The sequence below is a fragment of the Chiloscyllium plagiosum genome, chromosome 28 (assembly GCF_004010195.1).
Source record: "Chiloscyllium plagiosum isolate BGI_BamShark_2017 chromosome 28, ASM401019v2, whole genome shotgun sequence".
Taxonomy (NCBI): Eukaryota; Metazoa; Chordata; class Chondrichthyes; order Orectolobiformes; family Hemiscylliidae; genus Chiloscyllium; species Chiloscyllium plagiosum.
The window spans coordinates 35,005,197-35,026,167 of record NC_057737.1 but is presented as its reverse complement, the minus strand read 5'-3'; the positions used below and the strand labels follow the sequence as shown (position 1 = coordinate 35,026,167).

Genomic DNA, 20,971 nt, shown 5'->3' with positions numbered 1-20,971 from the left:
TGGTAGATGTGGTGAAGCTCAAGAAGACTACTTGCTGTTGGATTGTGTCAGGCTCCTGGAGCAGAGCTGCACATATCCCAGAAAATGGATTGTATTTCATCACACTCCCAACCAATGCCTTGTAGATACTGTGTGTGAATTGGGAAGCCAGGACATGAAACATTTGTCACAGCATTCCCAGCCTTTGAACTGCTCTTGCTGCCGCAGTATTTATTTGGCTAATTCAGTTCTGTTTCTGATCAATGGTAATCCAGCGATGGTGAGGGTATCAATTGAATACCATGGAATGTTCAGGTGAGTGGTTAATTTTTTTTCTTTGAGTTGGTAACTGCCTGGCACATGCCAAGTATCATTCATGCCACATTAGTCCAAGTCTGAATGTAGCTCAAATCTTGCTACATATAGTCTAAATTGGGAAAGTTGCAGCTTATAACCAAAGTTGGCTGAGTACCAGGAAACAGAAGTGGTGATGAGTTGCTATTTGGTCTGAAGAAAGATAATCAGTTTCCCAGGTGTTGGTATGAGGGCCAAAGTTCTTAAATTGATAATGTAATAATGACTTAGGCTTGGGTCTTTAAGGAATACAGAAATATAATGAGCTGTTGGTGTGGGGGTAGGAATGAATGGTGGGACAGCAATAGTGAAAGATTTCAAGAGGCTGGTAGAATGGATGGATGCATAGCAGATGAAATTTAATGCAGGTATTCAATGATCCATTTGTTAAGAAGAATGCACAAGTTAAAATTCTAAAAGGCAGAATAGGTACAAGAAATCTATCATTAATGCTCAAAAATAATTGAAGTGATTAAAAAGGCAGAGACAATCCTAAGCTTTAGATAAAAGCAGGAGTAGAAAAGCAGTGAAAGAATGATGACTTAAAAATGCTAATTTGGCCTCAACTGGAGTATTATGTACAACCTAAGGATATGAAGTCTTCAGTGTGGGTGCAAAAAGATTCACAAGAAATATTCCATGGATGATACACTTCAGTTTCATAGATTCAAAAATCTGAAGTTGTTCTCCTTGTAGAAAAGGCCAAGTGCAAATTTTAACAAGTATTTTGGTGTAGGCTGCGGGTGATGCTGGAAAGGAAAGCTTTTTTTGCCATTGCCCAATTGCCATTGAACTGATTCTTAATTGCCCACTGCTATTTCAAGCAATCATAGTTGTGGAGCTGGAGTCACATGTAGGTGTGACTAGGTGAGCTGGTATTTCTCTATAAAACAAAAAGGTCATTAGTGAACCAAATGGGTTTTTACAACAATTAACATTGGATACATAGCCATCATTAGACTGAATTTCATTGAATTTTATTTCTACCACTTGCAATGGTTGATTTTGAACTGATGTCCTTAAAGCATTAACCTGGTTGCTCTAATTACTATTCTAATGAATTACCACTACACCACTGCCTCATGAACCTGCATCCATTAAAAAAAGCATAATAATGAAGCGGTGGTGGTGGGGATGGTGGTGGTGGGGTGTGGCAAAAGAAATTGTTCCCACTGGCTGAAAAATTTATGTCCTATAGTTCTTGATTGGAGATGCTTGAAAATACCTAAAAACGATAGCAAAGAAAATTCATTATTTAATAAAACATAGCTGCCAGAGGGATTTTCAGAGCCATATTTATGCATGGCCTACATAGGGTATTGGATAAGTACCCGAAGTGAAAATTAGCAGGGCTGCAGGGAAAGCTGCATAGAACTTCCTAAGTTTTTCTTGCAAAACAGCTAGCGTGGACTGAAAAGGCCAAATGGCATCTTTGAGCATTCACTAATGCTATAAATTTCACATATAGGAGGTCTGATTAATTTTCTCAAAAAAGAGGCAGTTCCATGAAATAAAATTTAGGGCGACAGACAATTTTGGCAATCATGCATTTGTACCAGAGTCTCACTTCATAAAAACACAATTCTAACTGCTTTGTCAAACTCTAGTTGAGAATTGCATTGATATATTTTGAAGTCAGGATGGGGAGTGGTTTGAAGAAGAGAGTGTCAGTGGTGGTGTTCCTATACCTCTGCTGTGCACATCCAATTAAGTAGTTGTGGTCATGTTTGGAAGGTGCTGTCTAAGGACCCCTGGTGAATTTCTGCAGTGCTTCTTGACTGATGGTACACAATGCTGTTACTGTGCATCAGTAATGGAGGGAATGAATGCAGGTGGATGTTGTGCCAATGAAGCTTTACCCTGGATGGTATCAAGCGTCTTGTGTTGATGGAGCTGCATTCATCCAGACAAGTTGGGAATATTCCATCACACTCTTGGCTTGTGCCTAGTTAACTGAAGACAGGCTATAGACAGTATTTTATATGGGTAGTTCAGTTTCTGGTCAATGGTAACAGCCAGGATGTCGTTGCTGGGAGATTCAGTAATGGTAGTGCAACTGAATGCCAAAGGTGAATCATTAGATTCTCTTGTTAGAGATGGTTAATGCCTTTTACGTGTGGCATGTCAGCATAAGCTTGGGTGTTGTCCAAGTCTTCTGTCACACCTTACTGGAAAATCAAGCCCATTTGTTCTTGGAGTCATCACAAAAGTTAAAGGTTTTATTAAGTATGCAAAATTCCCCAATTTACCCATCTTATTATGCCCAGGTTAATCAGACAATTCAAAGAGTTACTATTTGTTAAGATTAACTAATTGTTTATCTTTAGCTAGAACCAAATGAACTGATGATATATAATTGTTGACTCCTACTTAAAACTCTAACCATCTTAAAAAAAACTTTCCCCTACACAGGGGAAAAAAATTTGATGTTAAAGTGGAAAAAACTAGAAAGGCAGTGCAAAGATCCATTTTGCATGTCAGAGCTTGCTGCTCACACTGCTCTTCTCCAGATACTTTACAGGAGGGACAGAGTATAAGACAATAAGAGATAGGAGTAGAAATTAGGCCAGACTATCAAGTCTGCTCTGCCATTCATTCATGATTGATAAGTTTCTCAACACCATTCTTGCAGTTTCTCCCCATAAACCTTGATCACCATGAGACTCAAGGGCCTATCTATTTTAGTCTTAAATATACTCAATGACCTGGCCTCCACAGCCTTCTGTGACGATGAATTCCATAGATTTACTACTCTCTGGCTGAAGAAGTTTAGTTATCTCTGTTCTAAAAAGGTCTTCCCTTTACTGTCAAGCTGTGCCCTTGAGTCTTAGTCTCCTCTATCAAATGGAAACATCTTCCCAACACTTATTCTTTCCAAGCCATTCAGTATGTTTCAATTAGATTCCCCATTCTTCTAAATTCCATAGAGTATAGAGCCAGAGTCTTCAAACATTCCTCATATGTTAAGCTTTTTCATTCATGTTAACCTCCTCTGAACATGCTCTAAGGCCAGTACATTGAGATAGGAGGCCAAAACTGCACACAATATTCCAAATTGGGTCTGACCAGAGCCTCAGAGGTACATCCCTGCTTTTATATTAGTGTCATCTCAAAATGTGCCATTAATACATTTGCCTTCCTAACTACTGATTCAATCTGCAAGCTGACCTTGAGAAAATCCTGGACGAGAACTCCCAAGTGTCTTTGCACTTAGACGTCTGAATTTTTCTACTCATTTAGAAAATAGTCTGTGCCTCTATTCTTTCTATAGAAGTGCACAACCTTACACTTTCCCGTGTTGTACTCCATCTGCCACTTCTTTTCCCACTCTCCCAACCTTTCCAAATCCTTCTGCAGCCTCCCAACACTACCTGTCCCTCTACCTATCTTTGTATGGTCTGCAAATCTAGCAAGAATGCTCTTAATTCCTTCATCTAGATCATTAATGTCAAAAGTAAAAAGATATGATCCACAAGGGTCAGTGTTGGGAACACCACTTGTCACCGACTGCCATCTTGAGGAGGACCCTTTTATCCCCATCCTCTGCTTTCTGCCAGACAACCAAGCTTCTATCTATACTAGCAAATTGCCTCTAACTTCATGGGCGTTTATCTTACTAAATAGCCTCCTGTATGGCACCTTGTCAAAGGCCTTCTTGACATGCAGGTAGATATTATCCATTGGCTCTCCTTGGTTTAACCTGCTTGTTACTTCCTCAAATAATTCTAGATTTGTCAGGCATGACCTCCCCTTGATGAAACCATGCTGACTTTACTCTTTTACCATACACTTCCAACTATTCAGAAATCTCATCCTTCACAATGGATTCCAGACCTTACCCACAACAGAGGTTAGACTAATCAGTCTGTAACTTTGTCTTTTGCCTTACTCCCTTTTAAACAGGAATGTCGTGTTAGCGATTTTCAAGTCCTGAGACCCTTCCTGATTCTAATGATTAGATTACTTAGTGTGGAAACAGGCCCTTCGGCCCAACAAATCCACACCGACCCTCTGAAGAGCAACCCACCCAGACCCATTCCCCTACATTTACCCAACATACAGGCAATTTAGCATGGCCAATTCATGTAACCTGCACATTTTTGGACTGTGGGAGGAAACCAGAGCACCTGGAGGAAACCCATGCAGACACAGGGAGAACGTGCAAACTCCACACACAGTTGCCTGAGGCGGGAATTGAACCCTGGTCTCTGGCGCTGTGAGGCAGCAGTGCTAACCACTGTACCACCATGCTGCCCACAAGTTGACTTCAGTGAGCCTGACGTGATTTGAAGACGCAACCTTCTGATCTGGAGTCAGATGCGCTACCAGCTCACAGATAATGATTCTTGAAAGAGCACCATTAATGCCTCCACTATCTCTTCATCTTTCTCAACTGTTGTCCATCTGGTCCAGGTAATTTATCCACCTTCAGGCCAGTTTTTCTACCACCTTCTTGGTTTTGGCCACCATACTCAGATATGTCCCCTCACACTCTTGAATTTTTGGGGTATTACTCATGTCTTCCACAGTGAAGACTGACACAAAGTAATTATTCAGTTCCTCAGCCATTTCCCATACTACTATCTCTCCAGCATCATTTTCCAGCAATCCAGTGTCCACTTTTGCCCTTTATATAATGAAACTTTTACAATCTTCCTTTATATTATTGGCTAACTTTCCTTCATACTTAAATCTTCTCCCTCCTTGTTTTTTTTTTTACTTTGGTTTGTCTTTGCAAGCTTCCCAATCCTCTGGTTTCCCCACTGCCTTTCGCCACATTATATACTTTCGCTTTTGCTTTTAGGCTATCCCTGACTCCCCTAGTCAGCCACGGTTGCCTCATCCTCCCTACGCCATGATTAATCTTTCCTCGGGATGAATCTCTGCTGTCTTTCCTGAATTACTTCAAGAAATTCCTGCCACTGCTGTTCCACAGGTCCCCAAATTGTGAAGTAACTTGCTCAAAATAACCTGGCTTTCTTCAAGTGAAAGAAAGAAGATTGAACTGGCAGCATTTCAAGATCAAAGTTTTTCCTTTTAGAAGGAACTTTACTTCTGAGGAATATTACAAAAATAGTTTTGCTTCATTGTATTGGTTAAAGAGGATGGGAAGTTCCATACATAGTCTAAAACATATATGTTTTAAAATAAAAGCAAATCAATCAAAGGTCAGAACTTCCTCTTTCATAGTCTGGAGTTAGGGGGTTTTGATTTAGTCAGTAAATATGAAGTAGCACCAACCCCTTAACTAACTGCTTGTTCAAAATTATGATTGAAAGGCAGTTGGATTTGGCATACACAGAGTCATGTCACCAAGCCCCCCTTTGTTAGAGTTTACCAGTCTCTGTGGCAGTTTATAACTCAACATTTGCATTGCAGTCCTATCAGGAGGTACATGAACCATTGATTGTCTAGCTGACCTACTTAAGGATTCTGGAAGAGTACCAAGTCCAGACACATTTTTGTTGGGCAGTTTAATGTGATTTCTGAAACTGTCACTCGTGTATATGTGCTAAGGTTGTTTTTGTTAATCCATTGTGACAGTTAACAAGTAATAAAATTGCTCTTCCTTTTGTTCAAGAAAACCTGGTAAATTGTTTCCTTATTGGTTTATGCCAAAAAAGTTAAACTACATTGGAGTTGAAGTGATGTATAATTGCATGCTAAGAACATTAAGTTTTTGTGGCCAACAGAAGTGACTGAAAAGAGGGAAACTTGGTCATAATAGGTTACATCAGGAAGCTTCAGTCATTGTAAGAAGCTCAAGAAAATACCTCTGCAAAATTAACATTAAATTTACATTCCAATGTAGTGTTTGTTACAAACAAAAAATACCATGCAAGGACTGCAACAAACATTACATTGGACAAACAGGCAGAAAACTAGCCACCTGGATACATGAACATCAACTAGCCACAAAATGACATGACCCTCTCTCTCACTAGTATCCTGACATACAGATAAGGAAGGACACCACTTCGAGTGGGACAACACTCCATCCTAGGACAAGCCAAACAAAGACACACGAGAACTCCTCGAAGCATGCCATTCCAACCACAACTCTATCAACACAGAGTTAGACACATCAAACACCCCCTGAGAAAAACAGGAAGTGACTTCACCACAGGAAATGTCACCAACCCAAAGAAACCCAAACATATAAATAGAAAGCAGGAATTATCAGTGTTTTGCCTGAGGCCCACTGAAGATGTTGCCTAGTAGGGTGACGAAACATCTGGAAATGAACCTTCCAGCTCAGCAAGCAAACCTACATGCACCATTCTGAAGGCACCACTTACCAGTGCTGCGAAAATATGAACTTGGAAGAAAGAGGCGTCCTAGTATTCCTTGAACTCCAGCTGCTCCAGGAACACCTAACAAACCATAAAGAGAATTATAAAATGGTTTCCAATTCTTCAAAACAAAACCAAATTTACATTTTTTTCCACTTTGTTCAATGCTAATAAAAAAGCTTGATGCATTCAGAGAATACTGAATGAGCCAGATCATATCTTATGCAGAATACACTGTTTTGAAAAACTAAAATGGGTAATATGATAATTAACAATATTCCAAGATTAAATGGAAATGAAGGAAACTATAATAGCTTGAGCAAAACAAGCAAGCAATAATGACTGAAACAAAAACAGAAATTAGTGAGGTTTGAGAAGATTTGTAGCTCAGGTTGAGGTTTTGGATGTCGGTTGCTTGTGGAGCTGGAAGATTAATTTTCAGACATTGTCAGCATACTAAGTAACATCATCAGTGAGCCTCTGGATAAAGCACATAACCCACTTCCTATTTGTGTGTTTAGGTTTCCTTGGGTTGGTGATATCATTTGATTCTCTCAGGAGATGGTAAATGGGATCCAAGTCAATGTTTTTGTTGATAGAGTTCTGGTTGGAATGCCATACTTCTAGGAATTAGAGTGTCTCTGTTTGGCCTGTCCTGGGATGGATAGATGAAGTGGTATCTTTTCTCATCTATATGTAAGGTTACTAGAGAGAGTGGGTCATGTCTTTTCATGGTTAGTTGATGTTAGTGTATCCTGGTAGCTAGTTTTCTGCCTGTTTGTCCAATGTAGTGTTTGTTACAGTTCGTGCAAGGTAGTTTGTAAATGACATTAGTTTTGCTTGATGTCTGTAGAAGGTCTTTCAAGTTCATTAGCTGCTGTTTTAGTGTGTTGGTAGGTTTGTGGGCTACTATGATGCCAAGAGGTCTGAGTAGTCTGGCAGTCATTTCCAAAATGTCTTTGATGTAGGGGAGAGTGGCTAGGGTAACTGGGAGGTGTTTTGTCTGCTTGTTGGGGTTTGTTGCTGGAGAAAAAAAAATTAAAAACCGGTGGAATGTGTTCATTGGGAACCCGTTCTTTTTGAATACACTGTATAGGTGATTTTCCTCTGCTCTGCATAGTTCCTCAGTGCTGCAGTGTGTGGTGCCTTGTTGAAATAATGTTCTAATGCAGCTTTGCTTCTGTAGTTCAGTATGTGATGCTTTCCTGTAGATGCTAGTTTGAAGTTCCCCAATGGCTGTTCGCTCTACTGCGACATTTAGAAATGTCCTCCTCTTTAGTGAATTTTGTGCCAGTAAGGGCATTATTGATGGTCTTGAAGGTTTCCTCTAATTTGTTTCATTTAGTGATGACAAAGGGGTCATCCATGTAGCAAATCCAAAGTTTGAGTTAGATGGTTGGCAGAGCTGTTTGTTCATGTCCCTGCATTACTGCCTCAAAGAACTCTGATATCGGCGATCCCATGGGTGTTCCGTTGGTTTGTCTGTAGATTTTGTTGTTGAAAGTGAAGTAACGCATAGGTCCACCAGCTTGCTGACATTGTCCTTGCTGATTAAGTTTTGGTGGTGTTTGGTGCGTGTCTTTGGTTCTTCTAATAATGTAGTCAGTGTTTCCACAGGGCGACTATGTCAAAGGAGACCATTATTTCATCCTCTATCTTGGTGTCTTTGATGGTCTTCAGGAATTCTTGGGTGGAGTGGATGGAGTTCAACAACAAAACCTAGAGACAAACACGGAACACCCGTGGGATCTCGGATATCAGGGTTCTTAGGAGAGACAGTAATGCAGAGAGTCAAACAAACAGCTCTGCCAACCATCCAACCCAAACTTTAGGTCCGCTGTGGATGACACCTTTGTCATCACTAAACAAAACAAATTAGAGGAAACCTTCAAGACCATCAATAATACTCTTATTGGCATAAGATTCACTAAAGTAGAAGAAAACAACAAAAAACTGCTATTCCTACATGTCACAGTAGAGCAAACAGCCAATGGGGAACTTCATCCAGCATCTATGGGAAAACAACACATACGGTTCAAATACTGAACTACAAAAACAAATCATTGCAATATCCACAAACGAAGCTGCATTAGGGCATTATTTAAACAAGCCACCACACACTGCAGCACTACGAGGAGCTACGCAGAGCAGAGGAAAATCACCTATATAGTGTATTCAAAAAGAACGGGTTCCCAATGAACACATTCCACCGATTTCTCAGCAACAAACCCCAACAAGCAGACAACATGTCTGGAGGCCCTAGCCACTGTTTTTGTTTCAAATCTCCAGTATCCACAGTTTTTTGCTTAAATAAAACAAAGATCAGTGAATAATTACATTAAAAGAATGAAAATATGGAGTCTAAACAGTACACATTCTACGACAGACAGACTTTTAAACATGATTTGGAACACAGTTTTTTTATTTGCGGTTTGGCTACACAGGTAACTGCCCAGATCTACGTTGTATCCCTTCCAATACACCCTCCTCTTGGACCAAAGTACGTTGTTGACAGCCACACACCATGACCAGCAAATACAATCTTTTGGCATGAAGTTGGAGAAAGTGAGGACTGCAGATGCTGGAGAACAGAGTCGAGAGCATGGTGCTGGAAAAGCACAGCAGATCAGGAAACTTCCTGATAAAAGGGCTTATGTCCGAAATGTTGATTCTCCTGCATCTCAGATGCTGCCTGACCTGCTGTGCTTTTCCAGCACCACACTACTTTGGCATGAAGTTCCCAAATTGAAGTTTGTTAAAATTAGACTCAATCCACTTATTTGGCCATCTTGAAAAAAAACTTAAAGAACGGAAATGAATTACTTGATGAAATAGAGTGGGATTTTGCTCACAATTAACTTCAAGTTTTAACACCACACTATTGTTTCCTGTCTTTAGTGGACAGTTAGTTAAACTTTCACTGAAATCCTTTGTTGCTGATTATTTAAGATTAGGTGTGTCAGGCAGAAGAATCAATTTCAATTTCCTGCTTTTATGCCACCCCTGAGTAGGTGGTGGATATACATAAACAAAATAGACCCAGCATCATTTTTTGATGTTTTATGGTGCATTTTGTCATTAAAACATTTTAGGTGAAATCTTTTACACATCTGAGCAATGTGGGCCACAGCAAGATCGGGTGACAAATTCACTTTGCATTACTTGTAATTGGTTGCATATTTGCATCAATTAGCTTCCTTGTGCTATGCATCTTGTGTATCAGTACCTCACTTACATTATTTGCATTGCTTGTTGATTACCTCATTCCAGAATGCAAGTAGTTGAAAGATAAAGGTAGACAAATGGTTGTTAGTGTTTAGAGGGGTAAAGGGGACTGCATGGTCTTGGTTTTTTGAAAGATCTTCAGTTTGGAATCTCAAAAGAAGGGGAAAGGGAGAATTTATCCCACCTCAGTGATGAGAAAAGTGAAGTATGGTAATGTGCTGCAGTGGAGTAGGAAGCAAAAAAAAAGATTAGTTTGAGTGTTTGAGGTGAATAAGAGGTATTGAACAGGTGTGATGTATATTGTACGGAAACTTTTAGTCTATGAACCCTGGTGAGAGGAGTATATAGTTGTAGAGGTATTTGGAGTGCTGGACCCACAGAGAAAGAGAGCAAGAGAGAGAAGAGAGGTTGGTAGCACTTGCATTGAAGTACAGAAGCTTATTAGCCTCCTTGCCACACTGCTGGGTGTTCCACTTCACGCAGGACAATGCTGATCCAGGCTGGCTTGATCTGGTGACATCACTTTGTGACAGTCAGCTGGAGAAAAAGGGACTAGGCTCCCTACCACTCCAACCACCAATGCATCCAGGACTCTGAAGCAGGGTGCAGTTTTGCCTTTCCTGTGGGTCATGTGATGAATATGGAGGCTGAAGCGAACAGTAAAAGAGAGAGGGATATTTCTCAGATTGATGTGCAGCTGGACTTTAAGTATCGAGCCAGAGGTGCAAAAGCCAGAAAACCTTGGCCATAGCAAGTACTTCTTGGCCATAGCTGGGAGATTCCTGGAGATTTGTACCCAATAGTCCCGTTGCATGTGGTGAAGAATGGAAGGTTACATGATGAAAAAGTCATGTCAACCCACAGCCGTGAATCTTACTCAAAACACTAAATAGAAATGGGAAAACTCTGCTCTCGATGAACATAATATTACTGCCAACTGATCTGTCTAAGAAAGTCTATTTGAATTAGATCTTTATGGATCGCTCATTAAAGAGGAGCTTATATAGAAGGAAATACAGAGTCAGAGATGCACAGCATAGAAACAGACCTTTGAGACACAGCGTCCCACAATTATCAAACAAACAATGCTGAAAGCAATAATTGCTATTACTTGTTCTTCACTTGCTAGTTTGGGATATCCTCCTACTGTGTTCATTGCATTTTATTCTGCTGTTTCTTATAGAAGGAATGCTAGGTATTAATCAATGGCTGTAATCTCCCAATCTTTATTGTCATAAATAAGGCACAATTTCTGTAATGGCTGTCATGGAGTTAAGGGTCCAAGTTGAATACGGCAGAAGGATATAAATCAATCCACTTAGCATTAGTACTATATTAAAATTACTTAATTGTGGGGCAAGCAGCATGATGCAATGCAAAACCTTAAAAATCACAGAAGATAGTACCCTCGCAAAAAAATCATACTTCATTATTGATCCCAATTATGTATCAAATTCTGCACGTTTCCCTTTATTAGGTTTCTAGAAGGCATTTGATAAGATGACTGAATGGTTATTATGTAAAATAAAGTCTCCTGGTGTCGGGGGGTAGCATTTTGGTATGGCTGGAAGCTTGGTTGGATAACAGGAATCAGGGTAGGTATGCATAGTTCTTTTCTACTTGGAAAGATGTAGAAAGTGGTGTGCCACTGGACTGGTCCTGCAGCTCAACTGCTTATAATTTACAAAAATGACTTGGATGAAGGGATAGGTACAGTCGCCAAATTTGCTCAAGACGACAGATAGAAAAAAGTTAAGTTACAAAAAGAAGTTTAAGTGAGTGGAAGAAAGTGGCAAATTAAAGTACATTTGAAAGAATAAAATTGTCCAGTCTGGCAGGAAGAATAGTAAGGAAGTATATTACCTGAAAAAGGAAAGATTTCAGAGCTCAGTGATGTAAACAAATTGGAGTGTCTTTATGGACAAATTACAAAAGGCAAGTAGTATGCAGGTACAGCAAGTAATTATGAAATCTATTGGAGTATCATTTATCGTTCATATTTCATTCCTCAACAAGAGTATGAAAGAAAATACTTGACTCTTCTTTTCCATGCCTCTTCACTCTTGTCCAGCTGGATGGGCTACAGCATATCAATTTTTAATAATTAAACACAATAGCTTCTATTCACACACCAATACCTCTGGTGCCTCTCCACCCATGGCCCTCTCCTGCTCCACATGTATCCTACCCCTGGACACTACAAAAACACCATCTGTTTCCATACACATTATTGACAGCAGGTGATGGTGACAAAGCAAGCTATCTTTCCCCCTTCACTTAGTCACTTGGTACAAAGAGGTCCTATAAATTTAATATTGGCAAAGCCAAAACCATTATCTTCGGTCCCCATTTTCAATTCCATTACTTGGTCAACATTGGCATTCTTCTTCTTAGCAACTACCTAAGCGTCAAGCAGACTGTTGCAATCTTGTGTAACATTTGACCACAAGATGGATCTTCCATCCATATGTCCATTCTATCACAAATGTTGTCTATATCCACCTTTTTTGTACCACCAAAACTCTATCTCACCTCAAATTATTATTATTATTATTATAACAGCAAGGCTGGAAATTATTGCCCACCCTAATTGCCCTTGTGAAAGTAGTACCAAGTTACTTACCGAACTGTTGAGTTTACAGACTGTAGGTATACAGACAGACAGTTTTTTTATTCACTCATGGGACCTGGATGTTGCTGACAGACCAGTATCTATTACCTATCCCTAATTGTCCTTTAAAAAAGGTGGTGATGTTGAGCTGCCATTTTAAACTACTGCAGTGCACATGCTGCAAGTTGACCCAATGACAATGAAGGAACAACAATGTATTTCCAAGTCAGAATAGGGTTAATGAGGGAGTTCCAGGCTTTTCACCGAACCACAGCTAAGGAACATTTCCAATTCAGAAGTCAGAGACTTGGAGATGTACAGCATGAACACAGACCCTTACGTCCAACTCTTCCATGCTGACCAGATATCCTAACCTAATCTAGTCCCATATGTCAGCACTTGACCGATATCCATGTAAACCTTTCATATTCAAACAATTACAGCATTTAATAGGCATCTGGAAGGGTACGAGCCTCCATGACTTCCTCTGGCAGCTCATTCCATGCATGCACCACCCTTTGCGTGAAAAAGTTGCTCCATAGGTCCCTTTTATATCTTACCCCTCTCACCCTAAACCTATGGCCTTTAGTTCTGGACTCCCCCACTGAAGAGAAAACATTATCTATTTATCCTATCCATGCCCCTTGTGATTTTATAAAAACATCTATAAGGTCACCCCTCAGCCTCCAGTGTTCCAGGGAAAACTGCCCCAGCCAATTCCGCCTCTCCCTATAGCTCAAATCCTATAACCTTGGCTGCATCCTTGTAAATGTTTAAGGAACCCTTTCAAATTTCACAACATCCTTCTGATAGGAAGGAGACCAGAACTGCACGCAATATTCCAACAGTGGCCTAAGCAATGTCCTATATAGCAACATGACCTCCCAACTCCTGTATTCAATACTCTGACCAATAAAGGAAAGCATACCAAATGCCTTCTTCACTATCCTGTCTACCTGCAAATCTACTTAAGGTACTGTGAACCTGCACTCCAAGGTCTCTGTTCAGCAACACTCCCCAGGACTTTACCAATAAGTGTCCAAGTCCTGCTGATTTGCTTTTCCAAAACGCAGCACCTCACATTTATCTGAATTAAACTCCATCTGCCACTCCTCAGCCCATTGGCCCATCTGATCAAGATCCCATTGTACTGAGGTAACCTTCTTTGCTGTGTACTACACCTCCAATTTTGGTGTAATCTGTAAACTTACTAACTATACCTCCTATGTTTAGTTCCAAATCATTCATATAAATGACGAAAAGTAGTGTACACAGCATAGATTCTTGTGGCACTCCATTGGTCATAGGTCTCTAGCATGAAAAGCAATCCTCCACCACCACCACCTTCTGTCTTCTACCTTCAAGCCAGTTCTGTATCCAAGTGGCTAGTTTTCCCATATTCCATGAGATCTAACCTTGCTAACTAGTCTCCCAAGAGGAACGTTATCGAATGCCTTACTAAAATCTATATAGATCATGTCTACTGCTCTGTCCTCATCAATCCCCTTTGTTATTTCTTCAAAAAACAAAATCAAGTTTGAGACACAATTTAGCATGCACAAAGCCATCCCTTGCCTTTCCAAATACATGTAAATCCTGTCCCTCAGGATTGCCTCCAACAACGTGCCCACCACTGACGTCAGGCTCACTGGTCTATAGTTCCCCGGCTTTTTCTTACCACCTTTCTTAAATAATGGCACCACAATAGCTAACCTCCAGGTCTTCCAACACTTCACCTGTGACTATCAATGATACAAATACCTCGGCAAAGGGCCCAGCAATCACTGGACTTCCTACAGAGTTCTAGGATACACCTGATCAGGTCCTAGGGATTTGTCCATTTTTATGCATTTCAAGACATCCAGCACCACCACCTCTGTAATATGGACATTTTTCAAGATGTCACCATGTACTGTATTTTCCAAAATTCTACATCTTCCATGTCCTTCTTCACAGTAAACGCTGGTGCAAAATACTCGTTTAGTCTCTCCACCATGTCCACCTGTGGCTCCACACATAGGACCCCTCCATGATCAGCAAGGCAGCCTATTCACTCCCAGCATACCCTTTTGTCCTTTATTTATAAAAATCCTTTGGATTCTCCTTCACCTTATTTGCCAATGCTATGTCCCCTTTTTGCCCTCCTGATTTCCCTCAAGTATACTCTAAAGATTCAAATCTCTCCTGTCTATACCTGACATATGCTTGCTTCCTTTTTCGAAATCAAACCCTCAATTTCATTAGTCATCCAGCATTTCCAACTTACCAGCCTTTCCTTTCACCCTAACAGGAATATGCACACTTAAATTTCTCTTCATCTAAACCCTTAACACTATGGCAGTCCTAGTCTAGAAAGTTAGAATCCATTACCATAACTACTTTATTATTCCTACAGACAACTGAAATCTCCTTATAAACTGGTTTCTCAATTTCCTTCTGATTAGGGGTTCTATAATGCAATCCCAATAAAACTGACCATCCCTTTCTTATTTCTCAGTTCCACTCAAATAACTTCCCAGAAATATCCTAAGTATCAAAGTAATGTTATCCCTTATCAAAAACACCACTTCTCTCCTCTTGCCCTCCCTTCCTATAGGATTTGTATCCTGGAACATTAATCTAAGAGTCCTGTCCATCCCCGAGCCACGTTTCTGTAATTGCTATGATATCCCAGTCCCATGTTCCTAATCATGTCTGGTGTTCATCTGCCTTCCCGGTTAGGCCTCTTGCATTGACGTAAATGCAGTTTAATTTATCAGTCCTACCTTGTTCTCTACATTATTCCTTCTTGCCCCGACTGCTTGACTTGCTCCCTTTCCCAACTGTACCAGTCTCAGATTGATCTCTTTCTTCAGTATTTCCCTGGGTCCCATCCCCACATCTTACTTGTTTAAATCCTTCTGAGCAGCTCCATCAAGTCTGCCTGCCAGTATATTAGTCCCCTTCCAATTCAGGTGCAATCTGTCCTTGTACAGGTCACCTCTACCCCAGAAGAGATTTTTAGATCATTGGAAAAATGAACCCTTCTCCCCAGTACCAGCTCCTCATCCACGCATTCATCTGCTGTATCCTCCTAATCCTCCCCTCACTAGCTTGCAGCACTGGGAGTAATTCAGATATTATTACCCTCAAGGATCTCCTTTTTATATTCTCCCTTCAGAATCTCATCCTTTTCCCTTCCTATGTCATTAGTTCCAATGTGTAAGTGACCTCCTGTTGGTCCTTCTCCCCTAGGAGAACATTCTATACCCTCTGAGATATCTTTGTTCCTTATATCAGGGAGGCAACACACCATTCTGATTTTTCTCTGCTGGCCACACAAACATCTGTCTGCACCTCTGACTATACAGTCAGAATTGATCTCTTGGAACCAGACGTACCCCTTATTACATTAGAGAGTCTCAATACCAGAAACTTGGCTGTTCATGTTACATTCCCCTGAGAGTCAATCACCCCTTACATTTTCCAAAACAGGATACTTGTTTGAAATGGGGATAGGCACAAGACTCCTGCAATACCAGTCTATTATTTTTAAAATGTAATCGAGATAGATCTCAATAAAACATAAGAAAGAACCCACTTAGCAAGTTGAGAAGATTTGTAGCTCAGGTTGAGGTTTTGGATGTAGGTTTGCTCGCTGAGCTGAAAGATTCATTTCCAGACATTTTGTCACCTTATTAGGTAACATCTTCAGTGGACCTCATGTGAAGCAATGCTGAAAATTAAAAAAATTAAAAGCTCTGCACTTATCTGTTCCTGTGCTGTGAGATCTCCCACACAAGTTCCTCCAAGGTCAGCTGTGAATTTTGCTTTTGTTAATTTTTTGTAGATGCACTCTGATGTCCAGAGATATATGAACTCAAACAGCACAGGCAGTAACTGTGCAGATTCACTGCTGTGTCAGTTAGCAATGCAGGTTTCTTTCTTTGACCATGTGGTTTTTCACTGACCATGTGGTTGCTGCCTTTTGTCGGTCGTCCTCCTTTTAAAACGACTGTTGTTTTGATCTTTATTTCTCCCAAAGTTCCAGAACAATGCAATAACGTATAAAGTAGTAATTGCTGCTCCTGCAATTCAAGGGAATCACCTCCAACATCTAAAATACCTCAATAAAGGAGTAGCTGTTAGGGCAGCACAGTGGCTCAGTGGTTAGCACTGCTTCATCACAACACCAAGGACCTGGGTTTGATTCCAGCCTAAGGTGACTGTCTGTGTGGAGTTTGCACATTGTCCATGTCTTTGTGGGTTTCCTCCCACAATCTAAAGATGTGCAGGTCAGGTGAATTAGCTATGCTAAATTGCCCAAAGTATATTAGTTAGGGATAAACATGGGGAAATAAGTTACTCTGAGGGTCAATTTGGACTTGTTGGGCTGAGTGGCCCGCTTCCACACTAACGAATCTAATCTTACAGTCACAATTTTCTTTCCATCCTCCATCTTGGATTACCAACCAGTGGTTTAAAAAGGGGATAGCAGGAGGCAAGTGTTCCCACAGATCTGCTTCCTTTGTCATTCTGTGTGGTAGAGGCAATATCTTGGAAAATGTTGTCAAAAGAACAAGCGTTATTGGAGTCATGTTGTAGATGTTATACACTGCTATCAATGTGGTGAAGAGAGTAGATGTTGAATGAATCAAGTAACATGCTTTATCTTGTATGATATAGTGCATTCTGTTGTTGGAGATGCACTCATCCAGACAAGTTTAAACTTGTGCCTGGAGTGGTAAGCATGTATTGGGGAAAATGGAGACAAGTTTCTCAACAACGAATTAGGAGTCTTAGACTTGCATTTTTGTTTGGCTAATCAAGCTCAGTTTCTGGTCAGTGATAAATACTGGGATGTAGAGTACATCAAGTTTCTGGGGAGTCGTGAATGGTACTGAATACTCAACAGTCACATTCATTTTAGAGTGAAAAATCATTAACAAAGCATCTGAAGACATTGGAGCTAGGGCACTATATTGTGCTTTCTAAGCTATAAATCGCGCGATTTCCTGTGAAATTAGACACGTGTATAGAAATAGCACAACCCAGCACTTCGGCTGAGGGACATTTTATGTAGCATTTGTTGAAGCTGTTGGCTCATATACAATCTCGATTGAATGTTTTTTTAGGGCGGGTCGTCCAAATTTCCTCAGAAATACCACAAAGCGGTGCTGTTTCCCGCTTTCTAATACTTCAAGATCCTTGCGCGTCAATCAATACACGCCAAACTACTGTGTGCGTTGGTTCAGATCACTCAGTCTGTAACGTAACAGCGTAGTCTAGTTTTTAGTTTGCTTGTTGCGATTAAATCCTGCGTATATTAAATGTTCAGGACAAATTTATAAGGCTCATTTTTTTAATAATCAACAAGGTATGACATTTCGATTGTCCGGCCGAGATACGGTAGTGGCTTTAGGAACACTGGACTAGAGATTGATACTAGATAGGTGACAAGATTACATTTCCAACTTTCGGCGTTTAAAAAAAGTGGACACATGTATTAAACAATCACCAATTTGTGTTTTTATTCTGGACGATATTGTACTATTTACACCACCACTTTTTTCAAGACATTCGTGTTTACATTTTGAATTGCTGCGCAGAAATATGCAACAAATCCACATAATTAGGTAGGCGAATGAAAAAACTGACCCCAAAAATAGAAGAATTTGCCTCTATCGGATTGCATGAACTGATTCCTCCTGCCAGGGAAGCCTTACTGGCTCTTCAGCCTTTTTAAATTTTCGAAAATTTCAAATGACTGATTTTAAAAAAGTGCCATCCTTCGTTGTTCTGATCCAGACCAAAACTAAAATCAAGTAATGAAGGTGAGAACGATGGACATTTGAGGGAAAAAAAAGGTTGTAAAGAAATGTATTTATTATTTCCAGTGAAAGATAGCAATGCCATTAAGATTTTTAGCTCCTCAAGATTGACTTCTGATTTTATTTCAGTTGAGATATTTCTCTTTGCAACTACTGAAAATATGGAGTGGATGTTTCCACTTCACAAGTGAGGTTTTTGACAATGAAGTTTACTGTAATTAAACAATTGGATCGAAATATAAATTGCCAAAGCTAAAAATCTAAAATAAAAAGTAGAAAGTGTATCAAATCACTGCAGAAAGGGGAAATAAAAGCTTTCCATACCAAAGAGTAAACCTTTCGGGGTGGGATAGAATATAATTTCAGTTGGATTATAAATTGGAGTATTTTAAAGCAATATAAAGAAAGTAGTGTTTCCGAAATTCATCTTAAAATGGATTAGAGTCAATTCCTTTAAAGAAAGGGCACAACAGCTTGGACCATCAGTAGACAATTCTGAGCTGCAAATGTTTCCTAATATTTGTCTTCAAAATAAATAGACGATTAGTGTTTTACCAGATTGCATACCGTTTACAAGTTCACAATAAGCTTTATTGGTTCATGATTTCTATGGTTTATCAAATGCTTCATAAATTCTTTCAAAGGTTTGGGAAAAGTTGCAGCAGGTGGGTCAGTGGTTGCTTAAATCGGGTGAATGTTTGGGCTTCTGGAGTCAGGTGCCAATTCCAGCTCATATGCAACAGCGAATTAAATCGTGAGCGCCTAATTGGCAGGACACTACAGTAGAGACCTCAAAGAATGCCGGAAAGCTCAGTGTTGTGCGCCGCGCGGTCACATTTGGTGGAGGACTGATCAGTTTCATCGTTGACTTGCATTTTACAGCTCGGAGATTGAGAGATTTCCTTGTTCTGACACAAAATTGACCGCCTATCTGAACACAGTCTGTACGCTGATTGCAGAAAACGAAGCTTCTAGAGTTAAGTAGTCAGTCTGACACCACAACTCAGTTATTGTTCACTAGTGTGATAAAATGAACTGTAGGGAAACATTTAAAAACTCATTCGTTTAAGCTTTTGTTTAAATTGTCTATTTGCTGTAATTACTATAACATCAATCAGCTTGGTATTTAAATAATTTTCAGTCTTACGCCAATTCAGGGTTATAAATTCTTAACTGTTCTGGAATACCGAACAACTCCGGCAAGAAGGCGCGCGCATCCACTCATTGATGGGGCGGAGTAGAAGGCATACCCAGCCAGGCCGCATACAGGGTATATGAAGTAAAGACGTTATAGTAATAACAAGGGAGGCAAGGAAAAACACATACAAAAAAGGGAGAAACAGTAAGGGGCAAACATGTGCAAGGAATAAGCAGGTCATATACACTTGTGAATGTAACTACTGAGCGTAGTTTGCAATCCCATCGGAATTCTACCGCAATTTTTTTTAAAACGAAAGCGATTGAACTTTAGTGAAGAATGTGCTTTATCAGAGTGTTGGAGAGAGTTCTCGCAGCAGAAAACAGAAAAAGAAATCTTCAAAACTCATCCAATTTCCCCTGAAGCACAAGGACCGCCCGCGTAACTTTTAAAGTACATTCTTCCTCAACATTTCAGTGTAAATGTAGAGCACATCGCCACCGGCAATATGTTATTTAATCAGAATCACTAATAGACAGTGCAATCACTATTCGTGCTCACCTCCTTGCAGAGACGTTTTGATTAGGATCATGAGAAGGTATCCCTGTAAGACCGTCGTAGCCATCTTGCCGGCCACTCCACAAAATACTAACTCACTGTAAGTCCACGCGCTTTTATTCACTTGACCCTAATTGCCACTTGTAAGAGACGGATGTGGACAATACGTAATTAGTGAGTGACCCAACTCGGTACTAGTAGCCAGATGACTTTTCTACGCCGCGGCTTTTTTTTTTCTGGTCAGTCCGCCAACATTGCAGAAGTCTTGCCAGAATCTCGGCAGTTGCGTCTATTCTCTGTGCCAGGTCATTTGCGTGCGCTCTGAGAATTTATTAGAAAAAAAAGGACAGCAAGTCAGCCAGATAAGGCAGTTCGAATTGTGCAGACATTATGGATCACAGTATGTGAAGGGAGATAAGTTAATTTGCAGCTTGAGTATCAATTTAATTTTTATACGTTGTCTCAACTAAACAGGAGACAAACCGGCCCAGAGTCAGGTGCATTTTTGGAGAGATCTGATACAATACCTGACCTATACCTGTATTTGGTAAGAAACTTACATGCCAATTTATTTGGGCAGATAGTTACATAGGGGTTATTTACACTAGTGACTACATATAATGCAAAAAAGTATCTAGTTTTATGTTGACCTTTGTTTCATGTAAACAGGTATTAAAAAATGAACTATAAGTTCTGGAAATCTGCAACCCCCCCCCCCCAAAAAAAAATAACAAGCTACAATTGCCTCAGCAAAAGAAAACAGTTTTAAGTTTCAGTTAGTGGGTTGCAATCATTAGATATTTGCATGCACAGATATATCACACATATGCAGGTATTTTAATTCAAACAGATTTGAATAGATAACCAAATGGGACATCAATACACATCAATTTGCTAGCTTATTATAATTTAAATTCTTCTCCAGACATGATATGCAAGTATATACACACAGTTAATTGACAAGTACAGAGTTACAACACTGAACTAAGAATAAAGTTAATGT

At 40.0% G+C, this 20,971-nt stretch overlaps 1 protein-coding gene across 7 annotated transcripts in view; it reads right to left on the bottom strand.

The window, feature by feature from the left end:
• LOC122564109 (elastin-like) overlaps nt 1-20,311 on the bottom strand; it is a 286,762-nt gene extending 266,451 nt beyond the window's left edge. For 3 of the 7 annotated variants that reach the window (XM_043718673.1, XM_043718674.1, XM_043718679.1), the window contains exons 1-2: nt 19,972-20,309; nt 6,633-6,707 (exon numbers count right to left, since the gene is read on the bottom strand). In XM_043718673.1, the coding sequence (XP_043574608.1) occupies nt 6,633-6,707; nt 19,972-20,035 (139 nt within the window). In that variant the 5' untranslated portion in view covers nt 20,036-20,309. Of the gene's footprint in view, nt 1-6,632; nt 6,708-19,971 lie in introns of all 7 variants that reach the window. The other 4 variants (XM_043718676.1, XM_043718680.1, XM_043718675.1 and 1 more) reach the window with 3 other exon arrangements.
• Nucleotides 20,312-20,971: the final 660 nt, after the last annotated feature.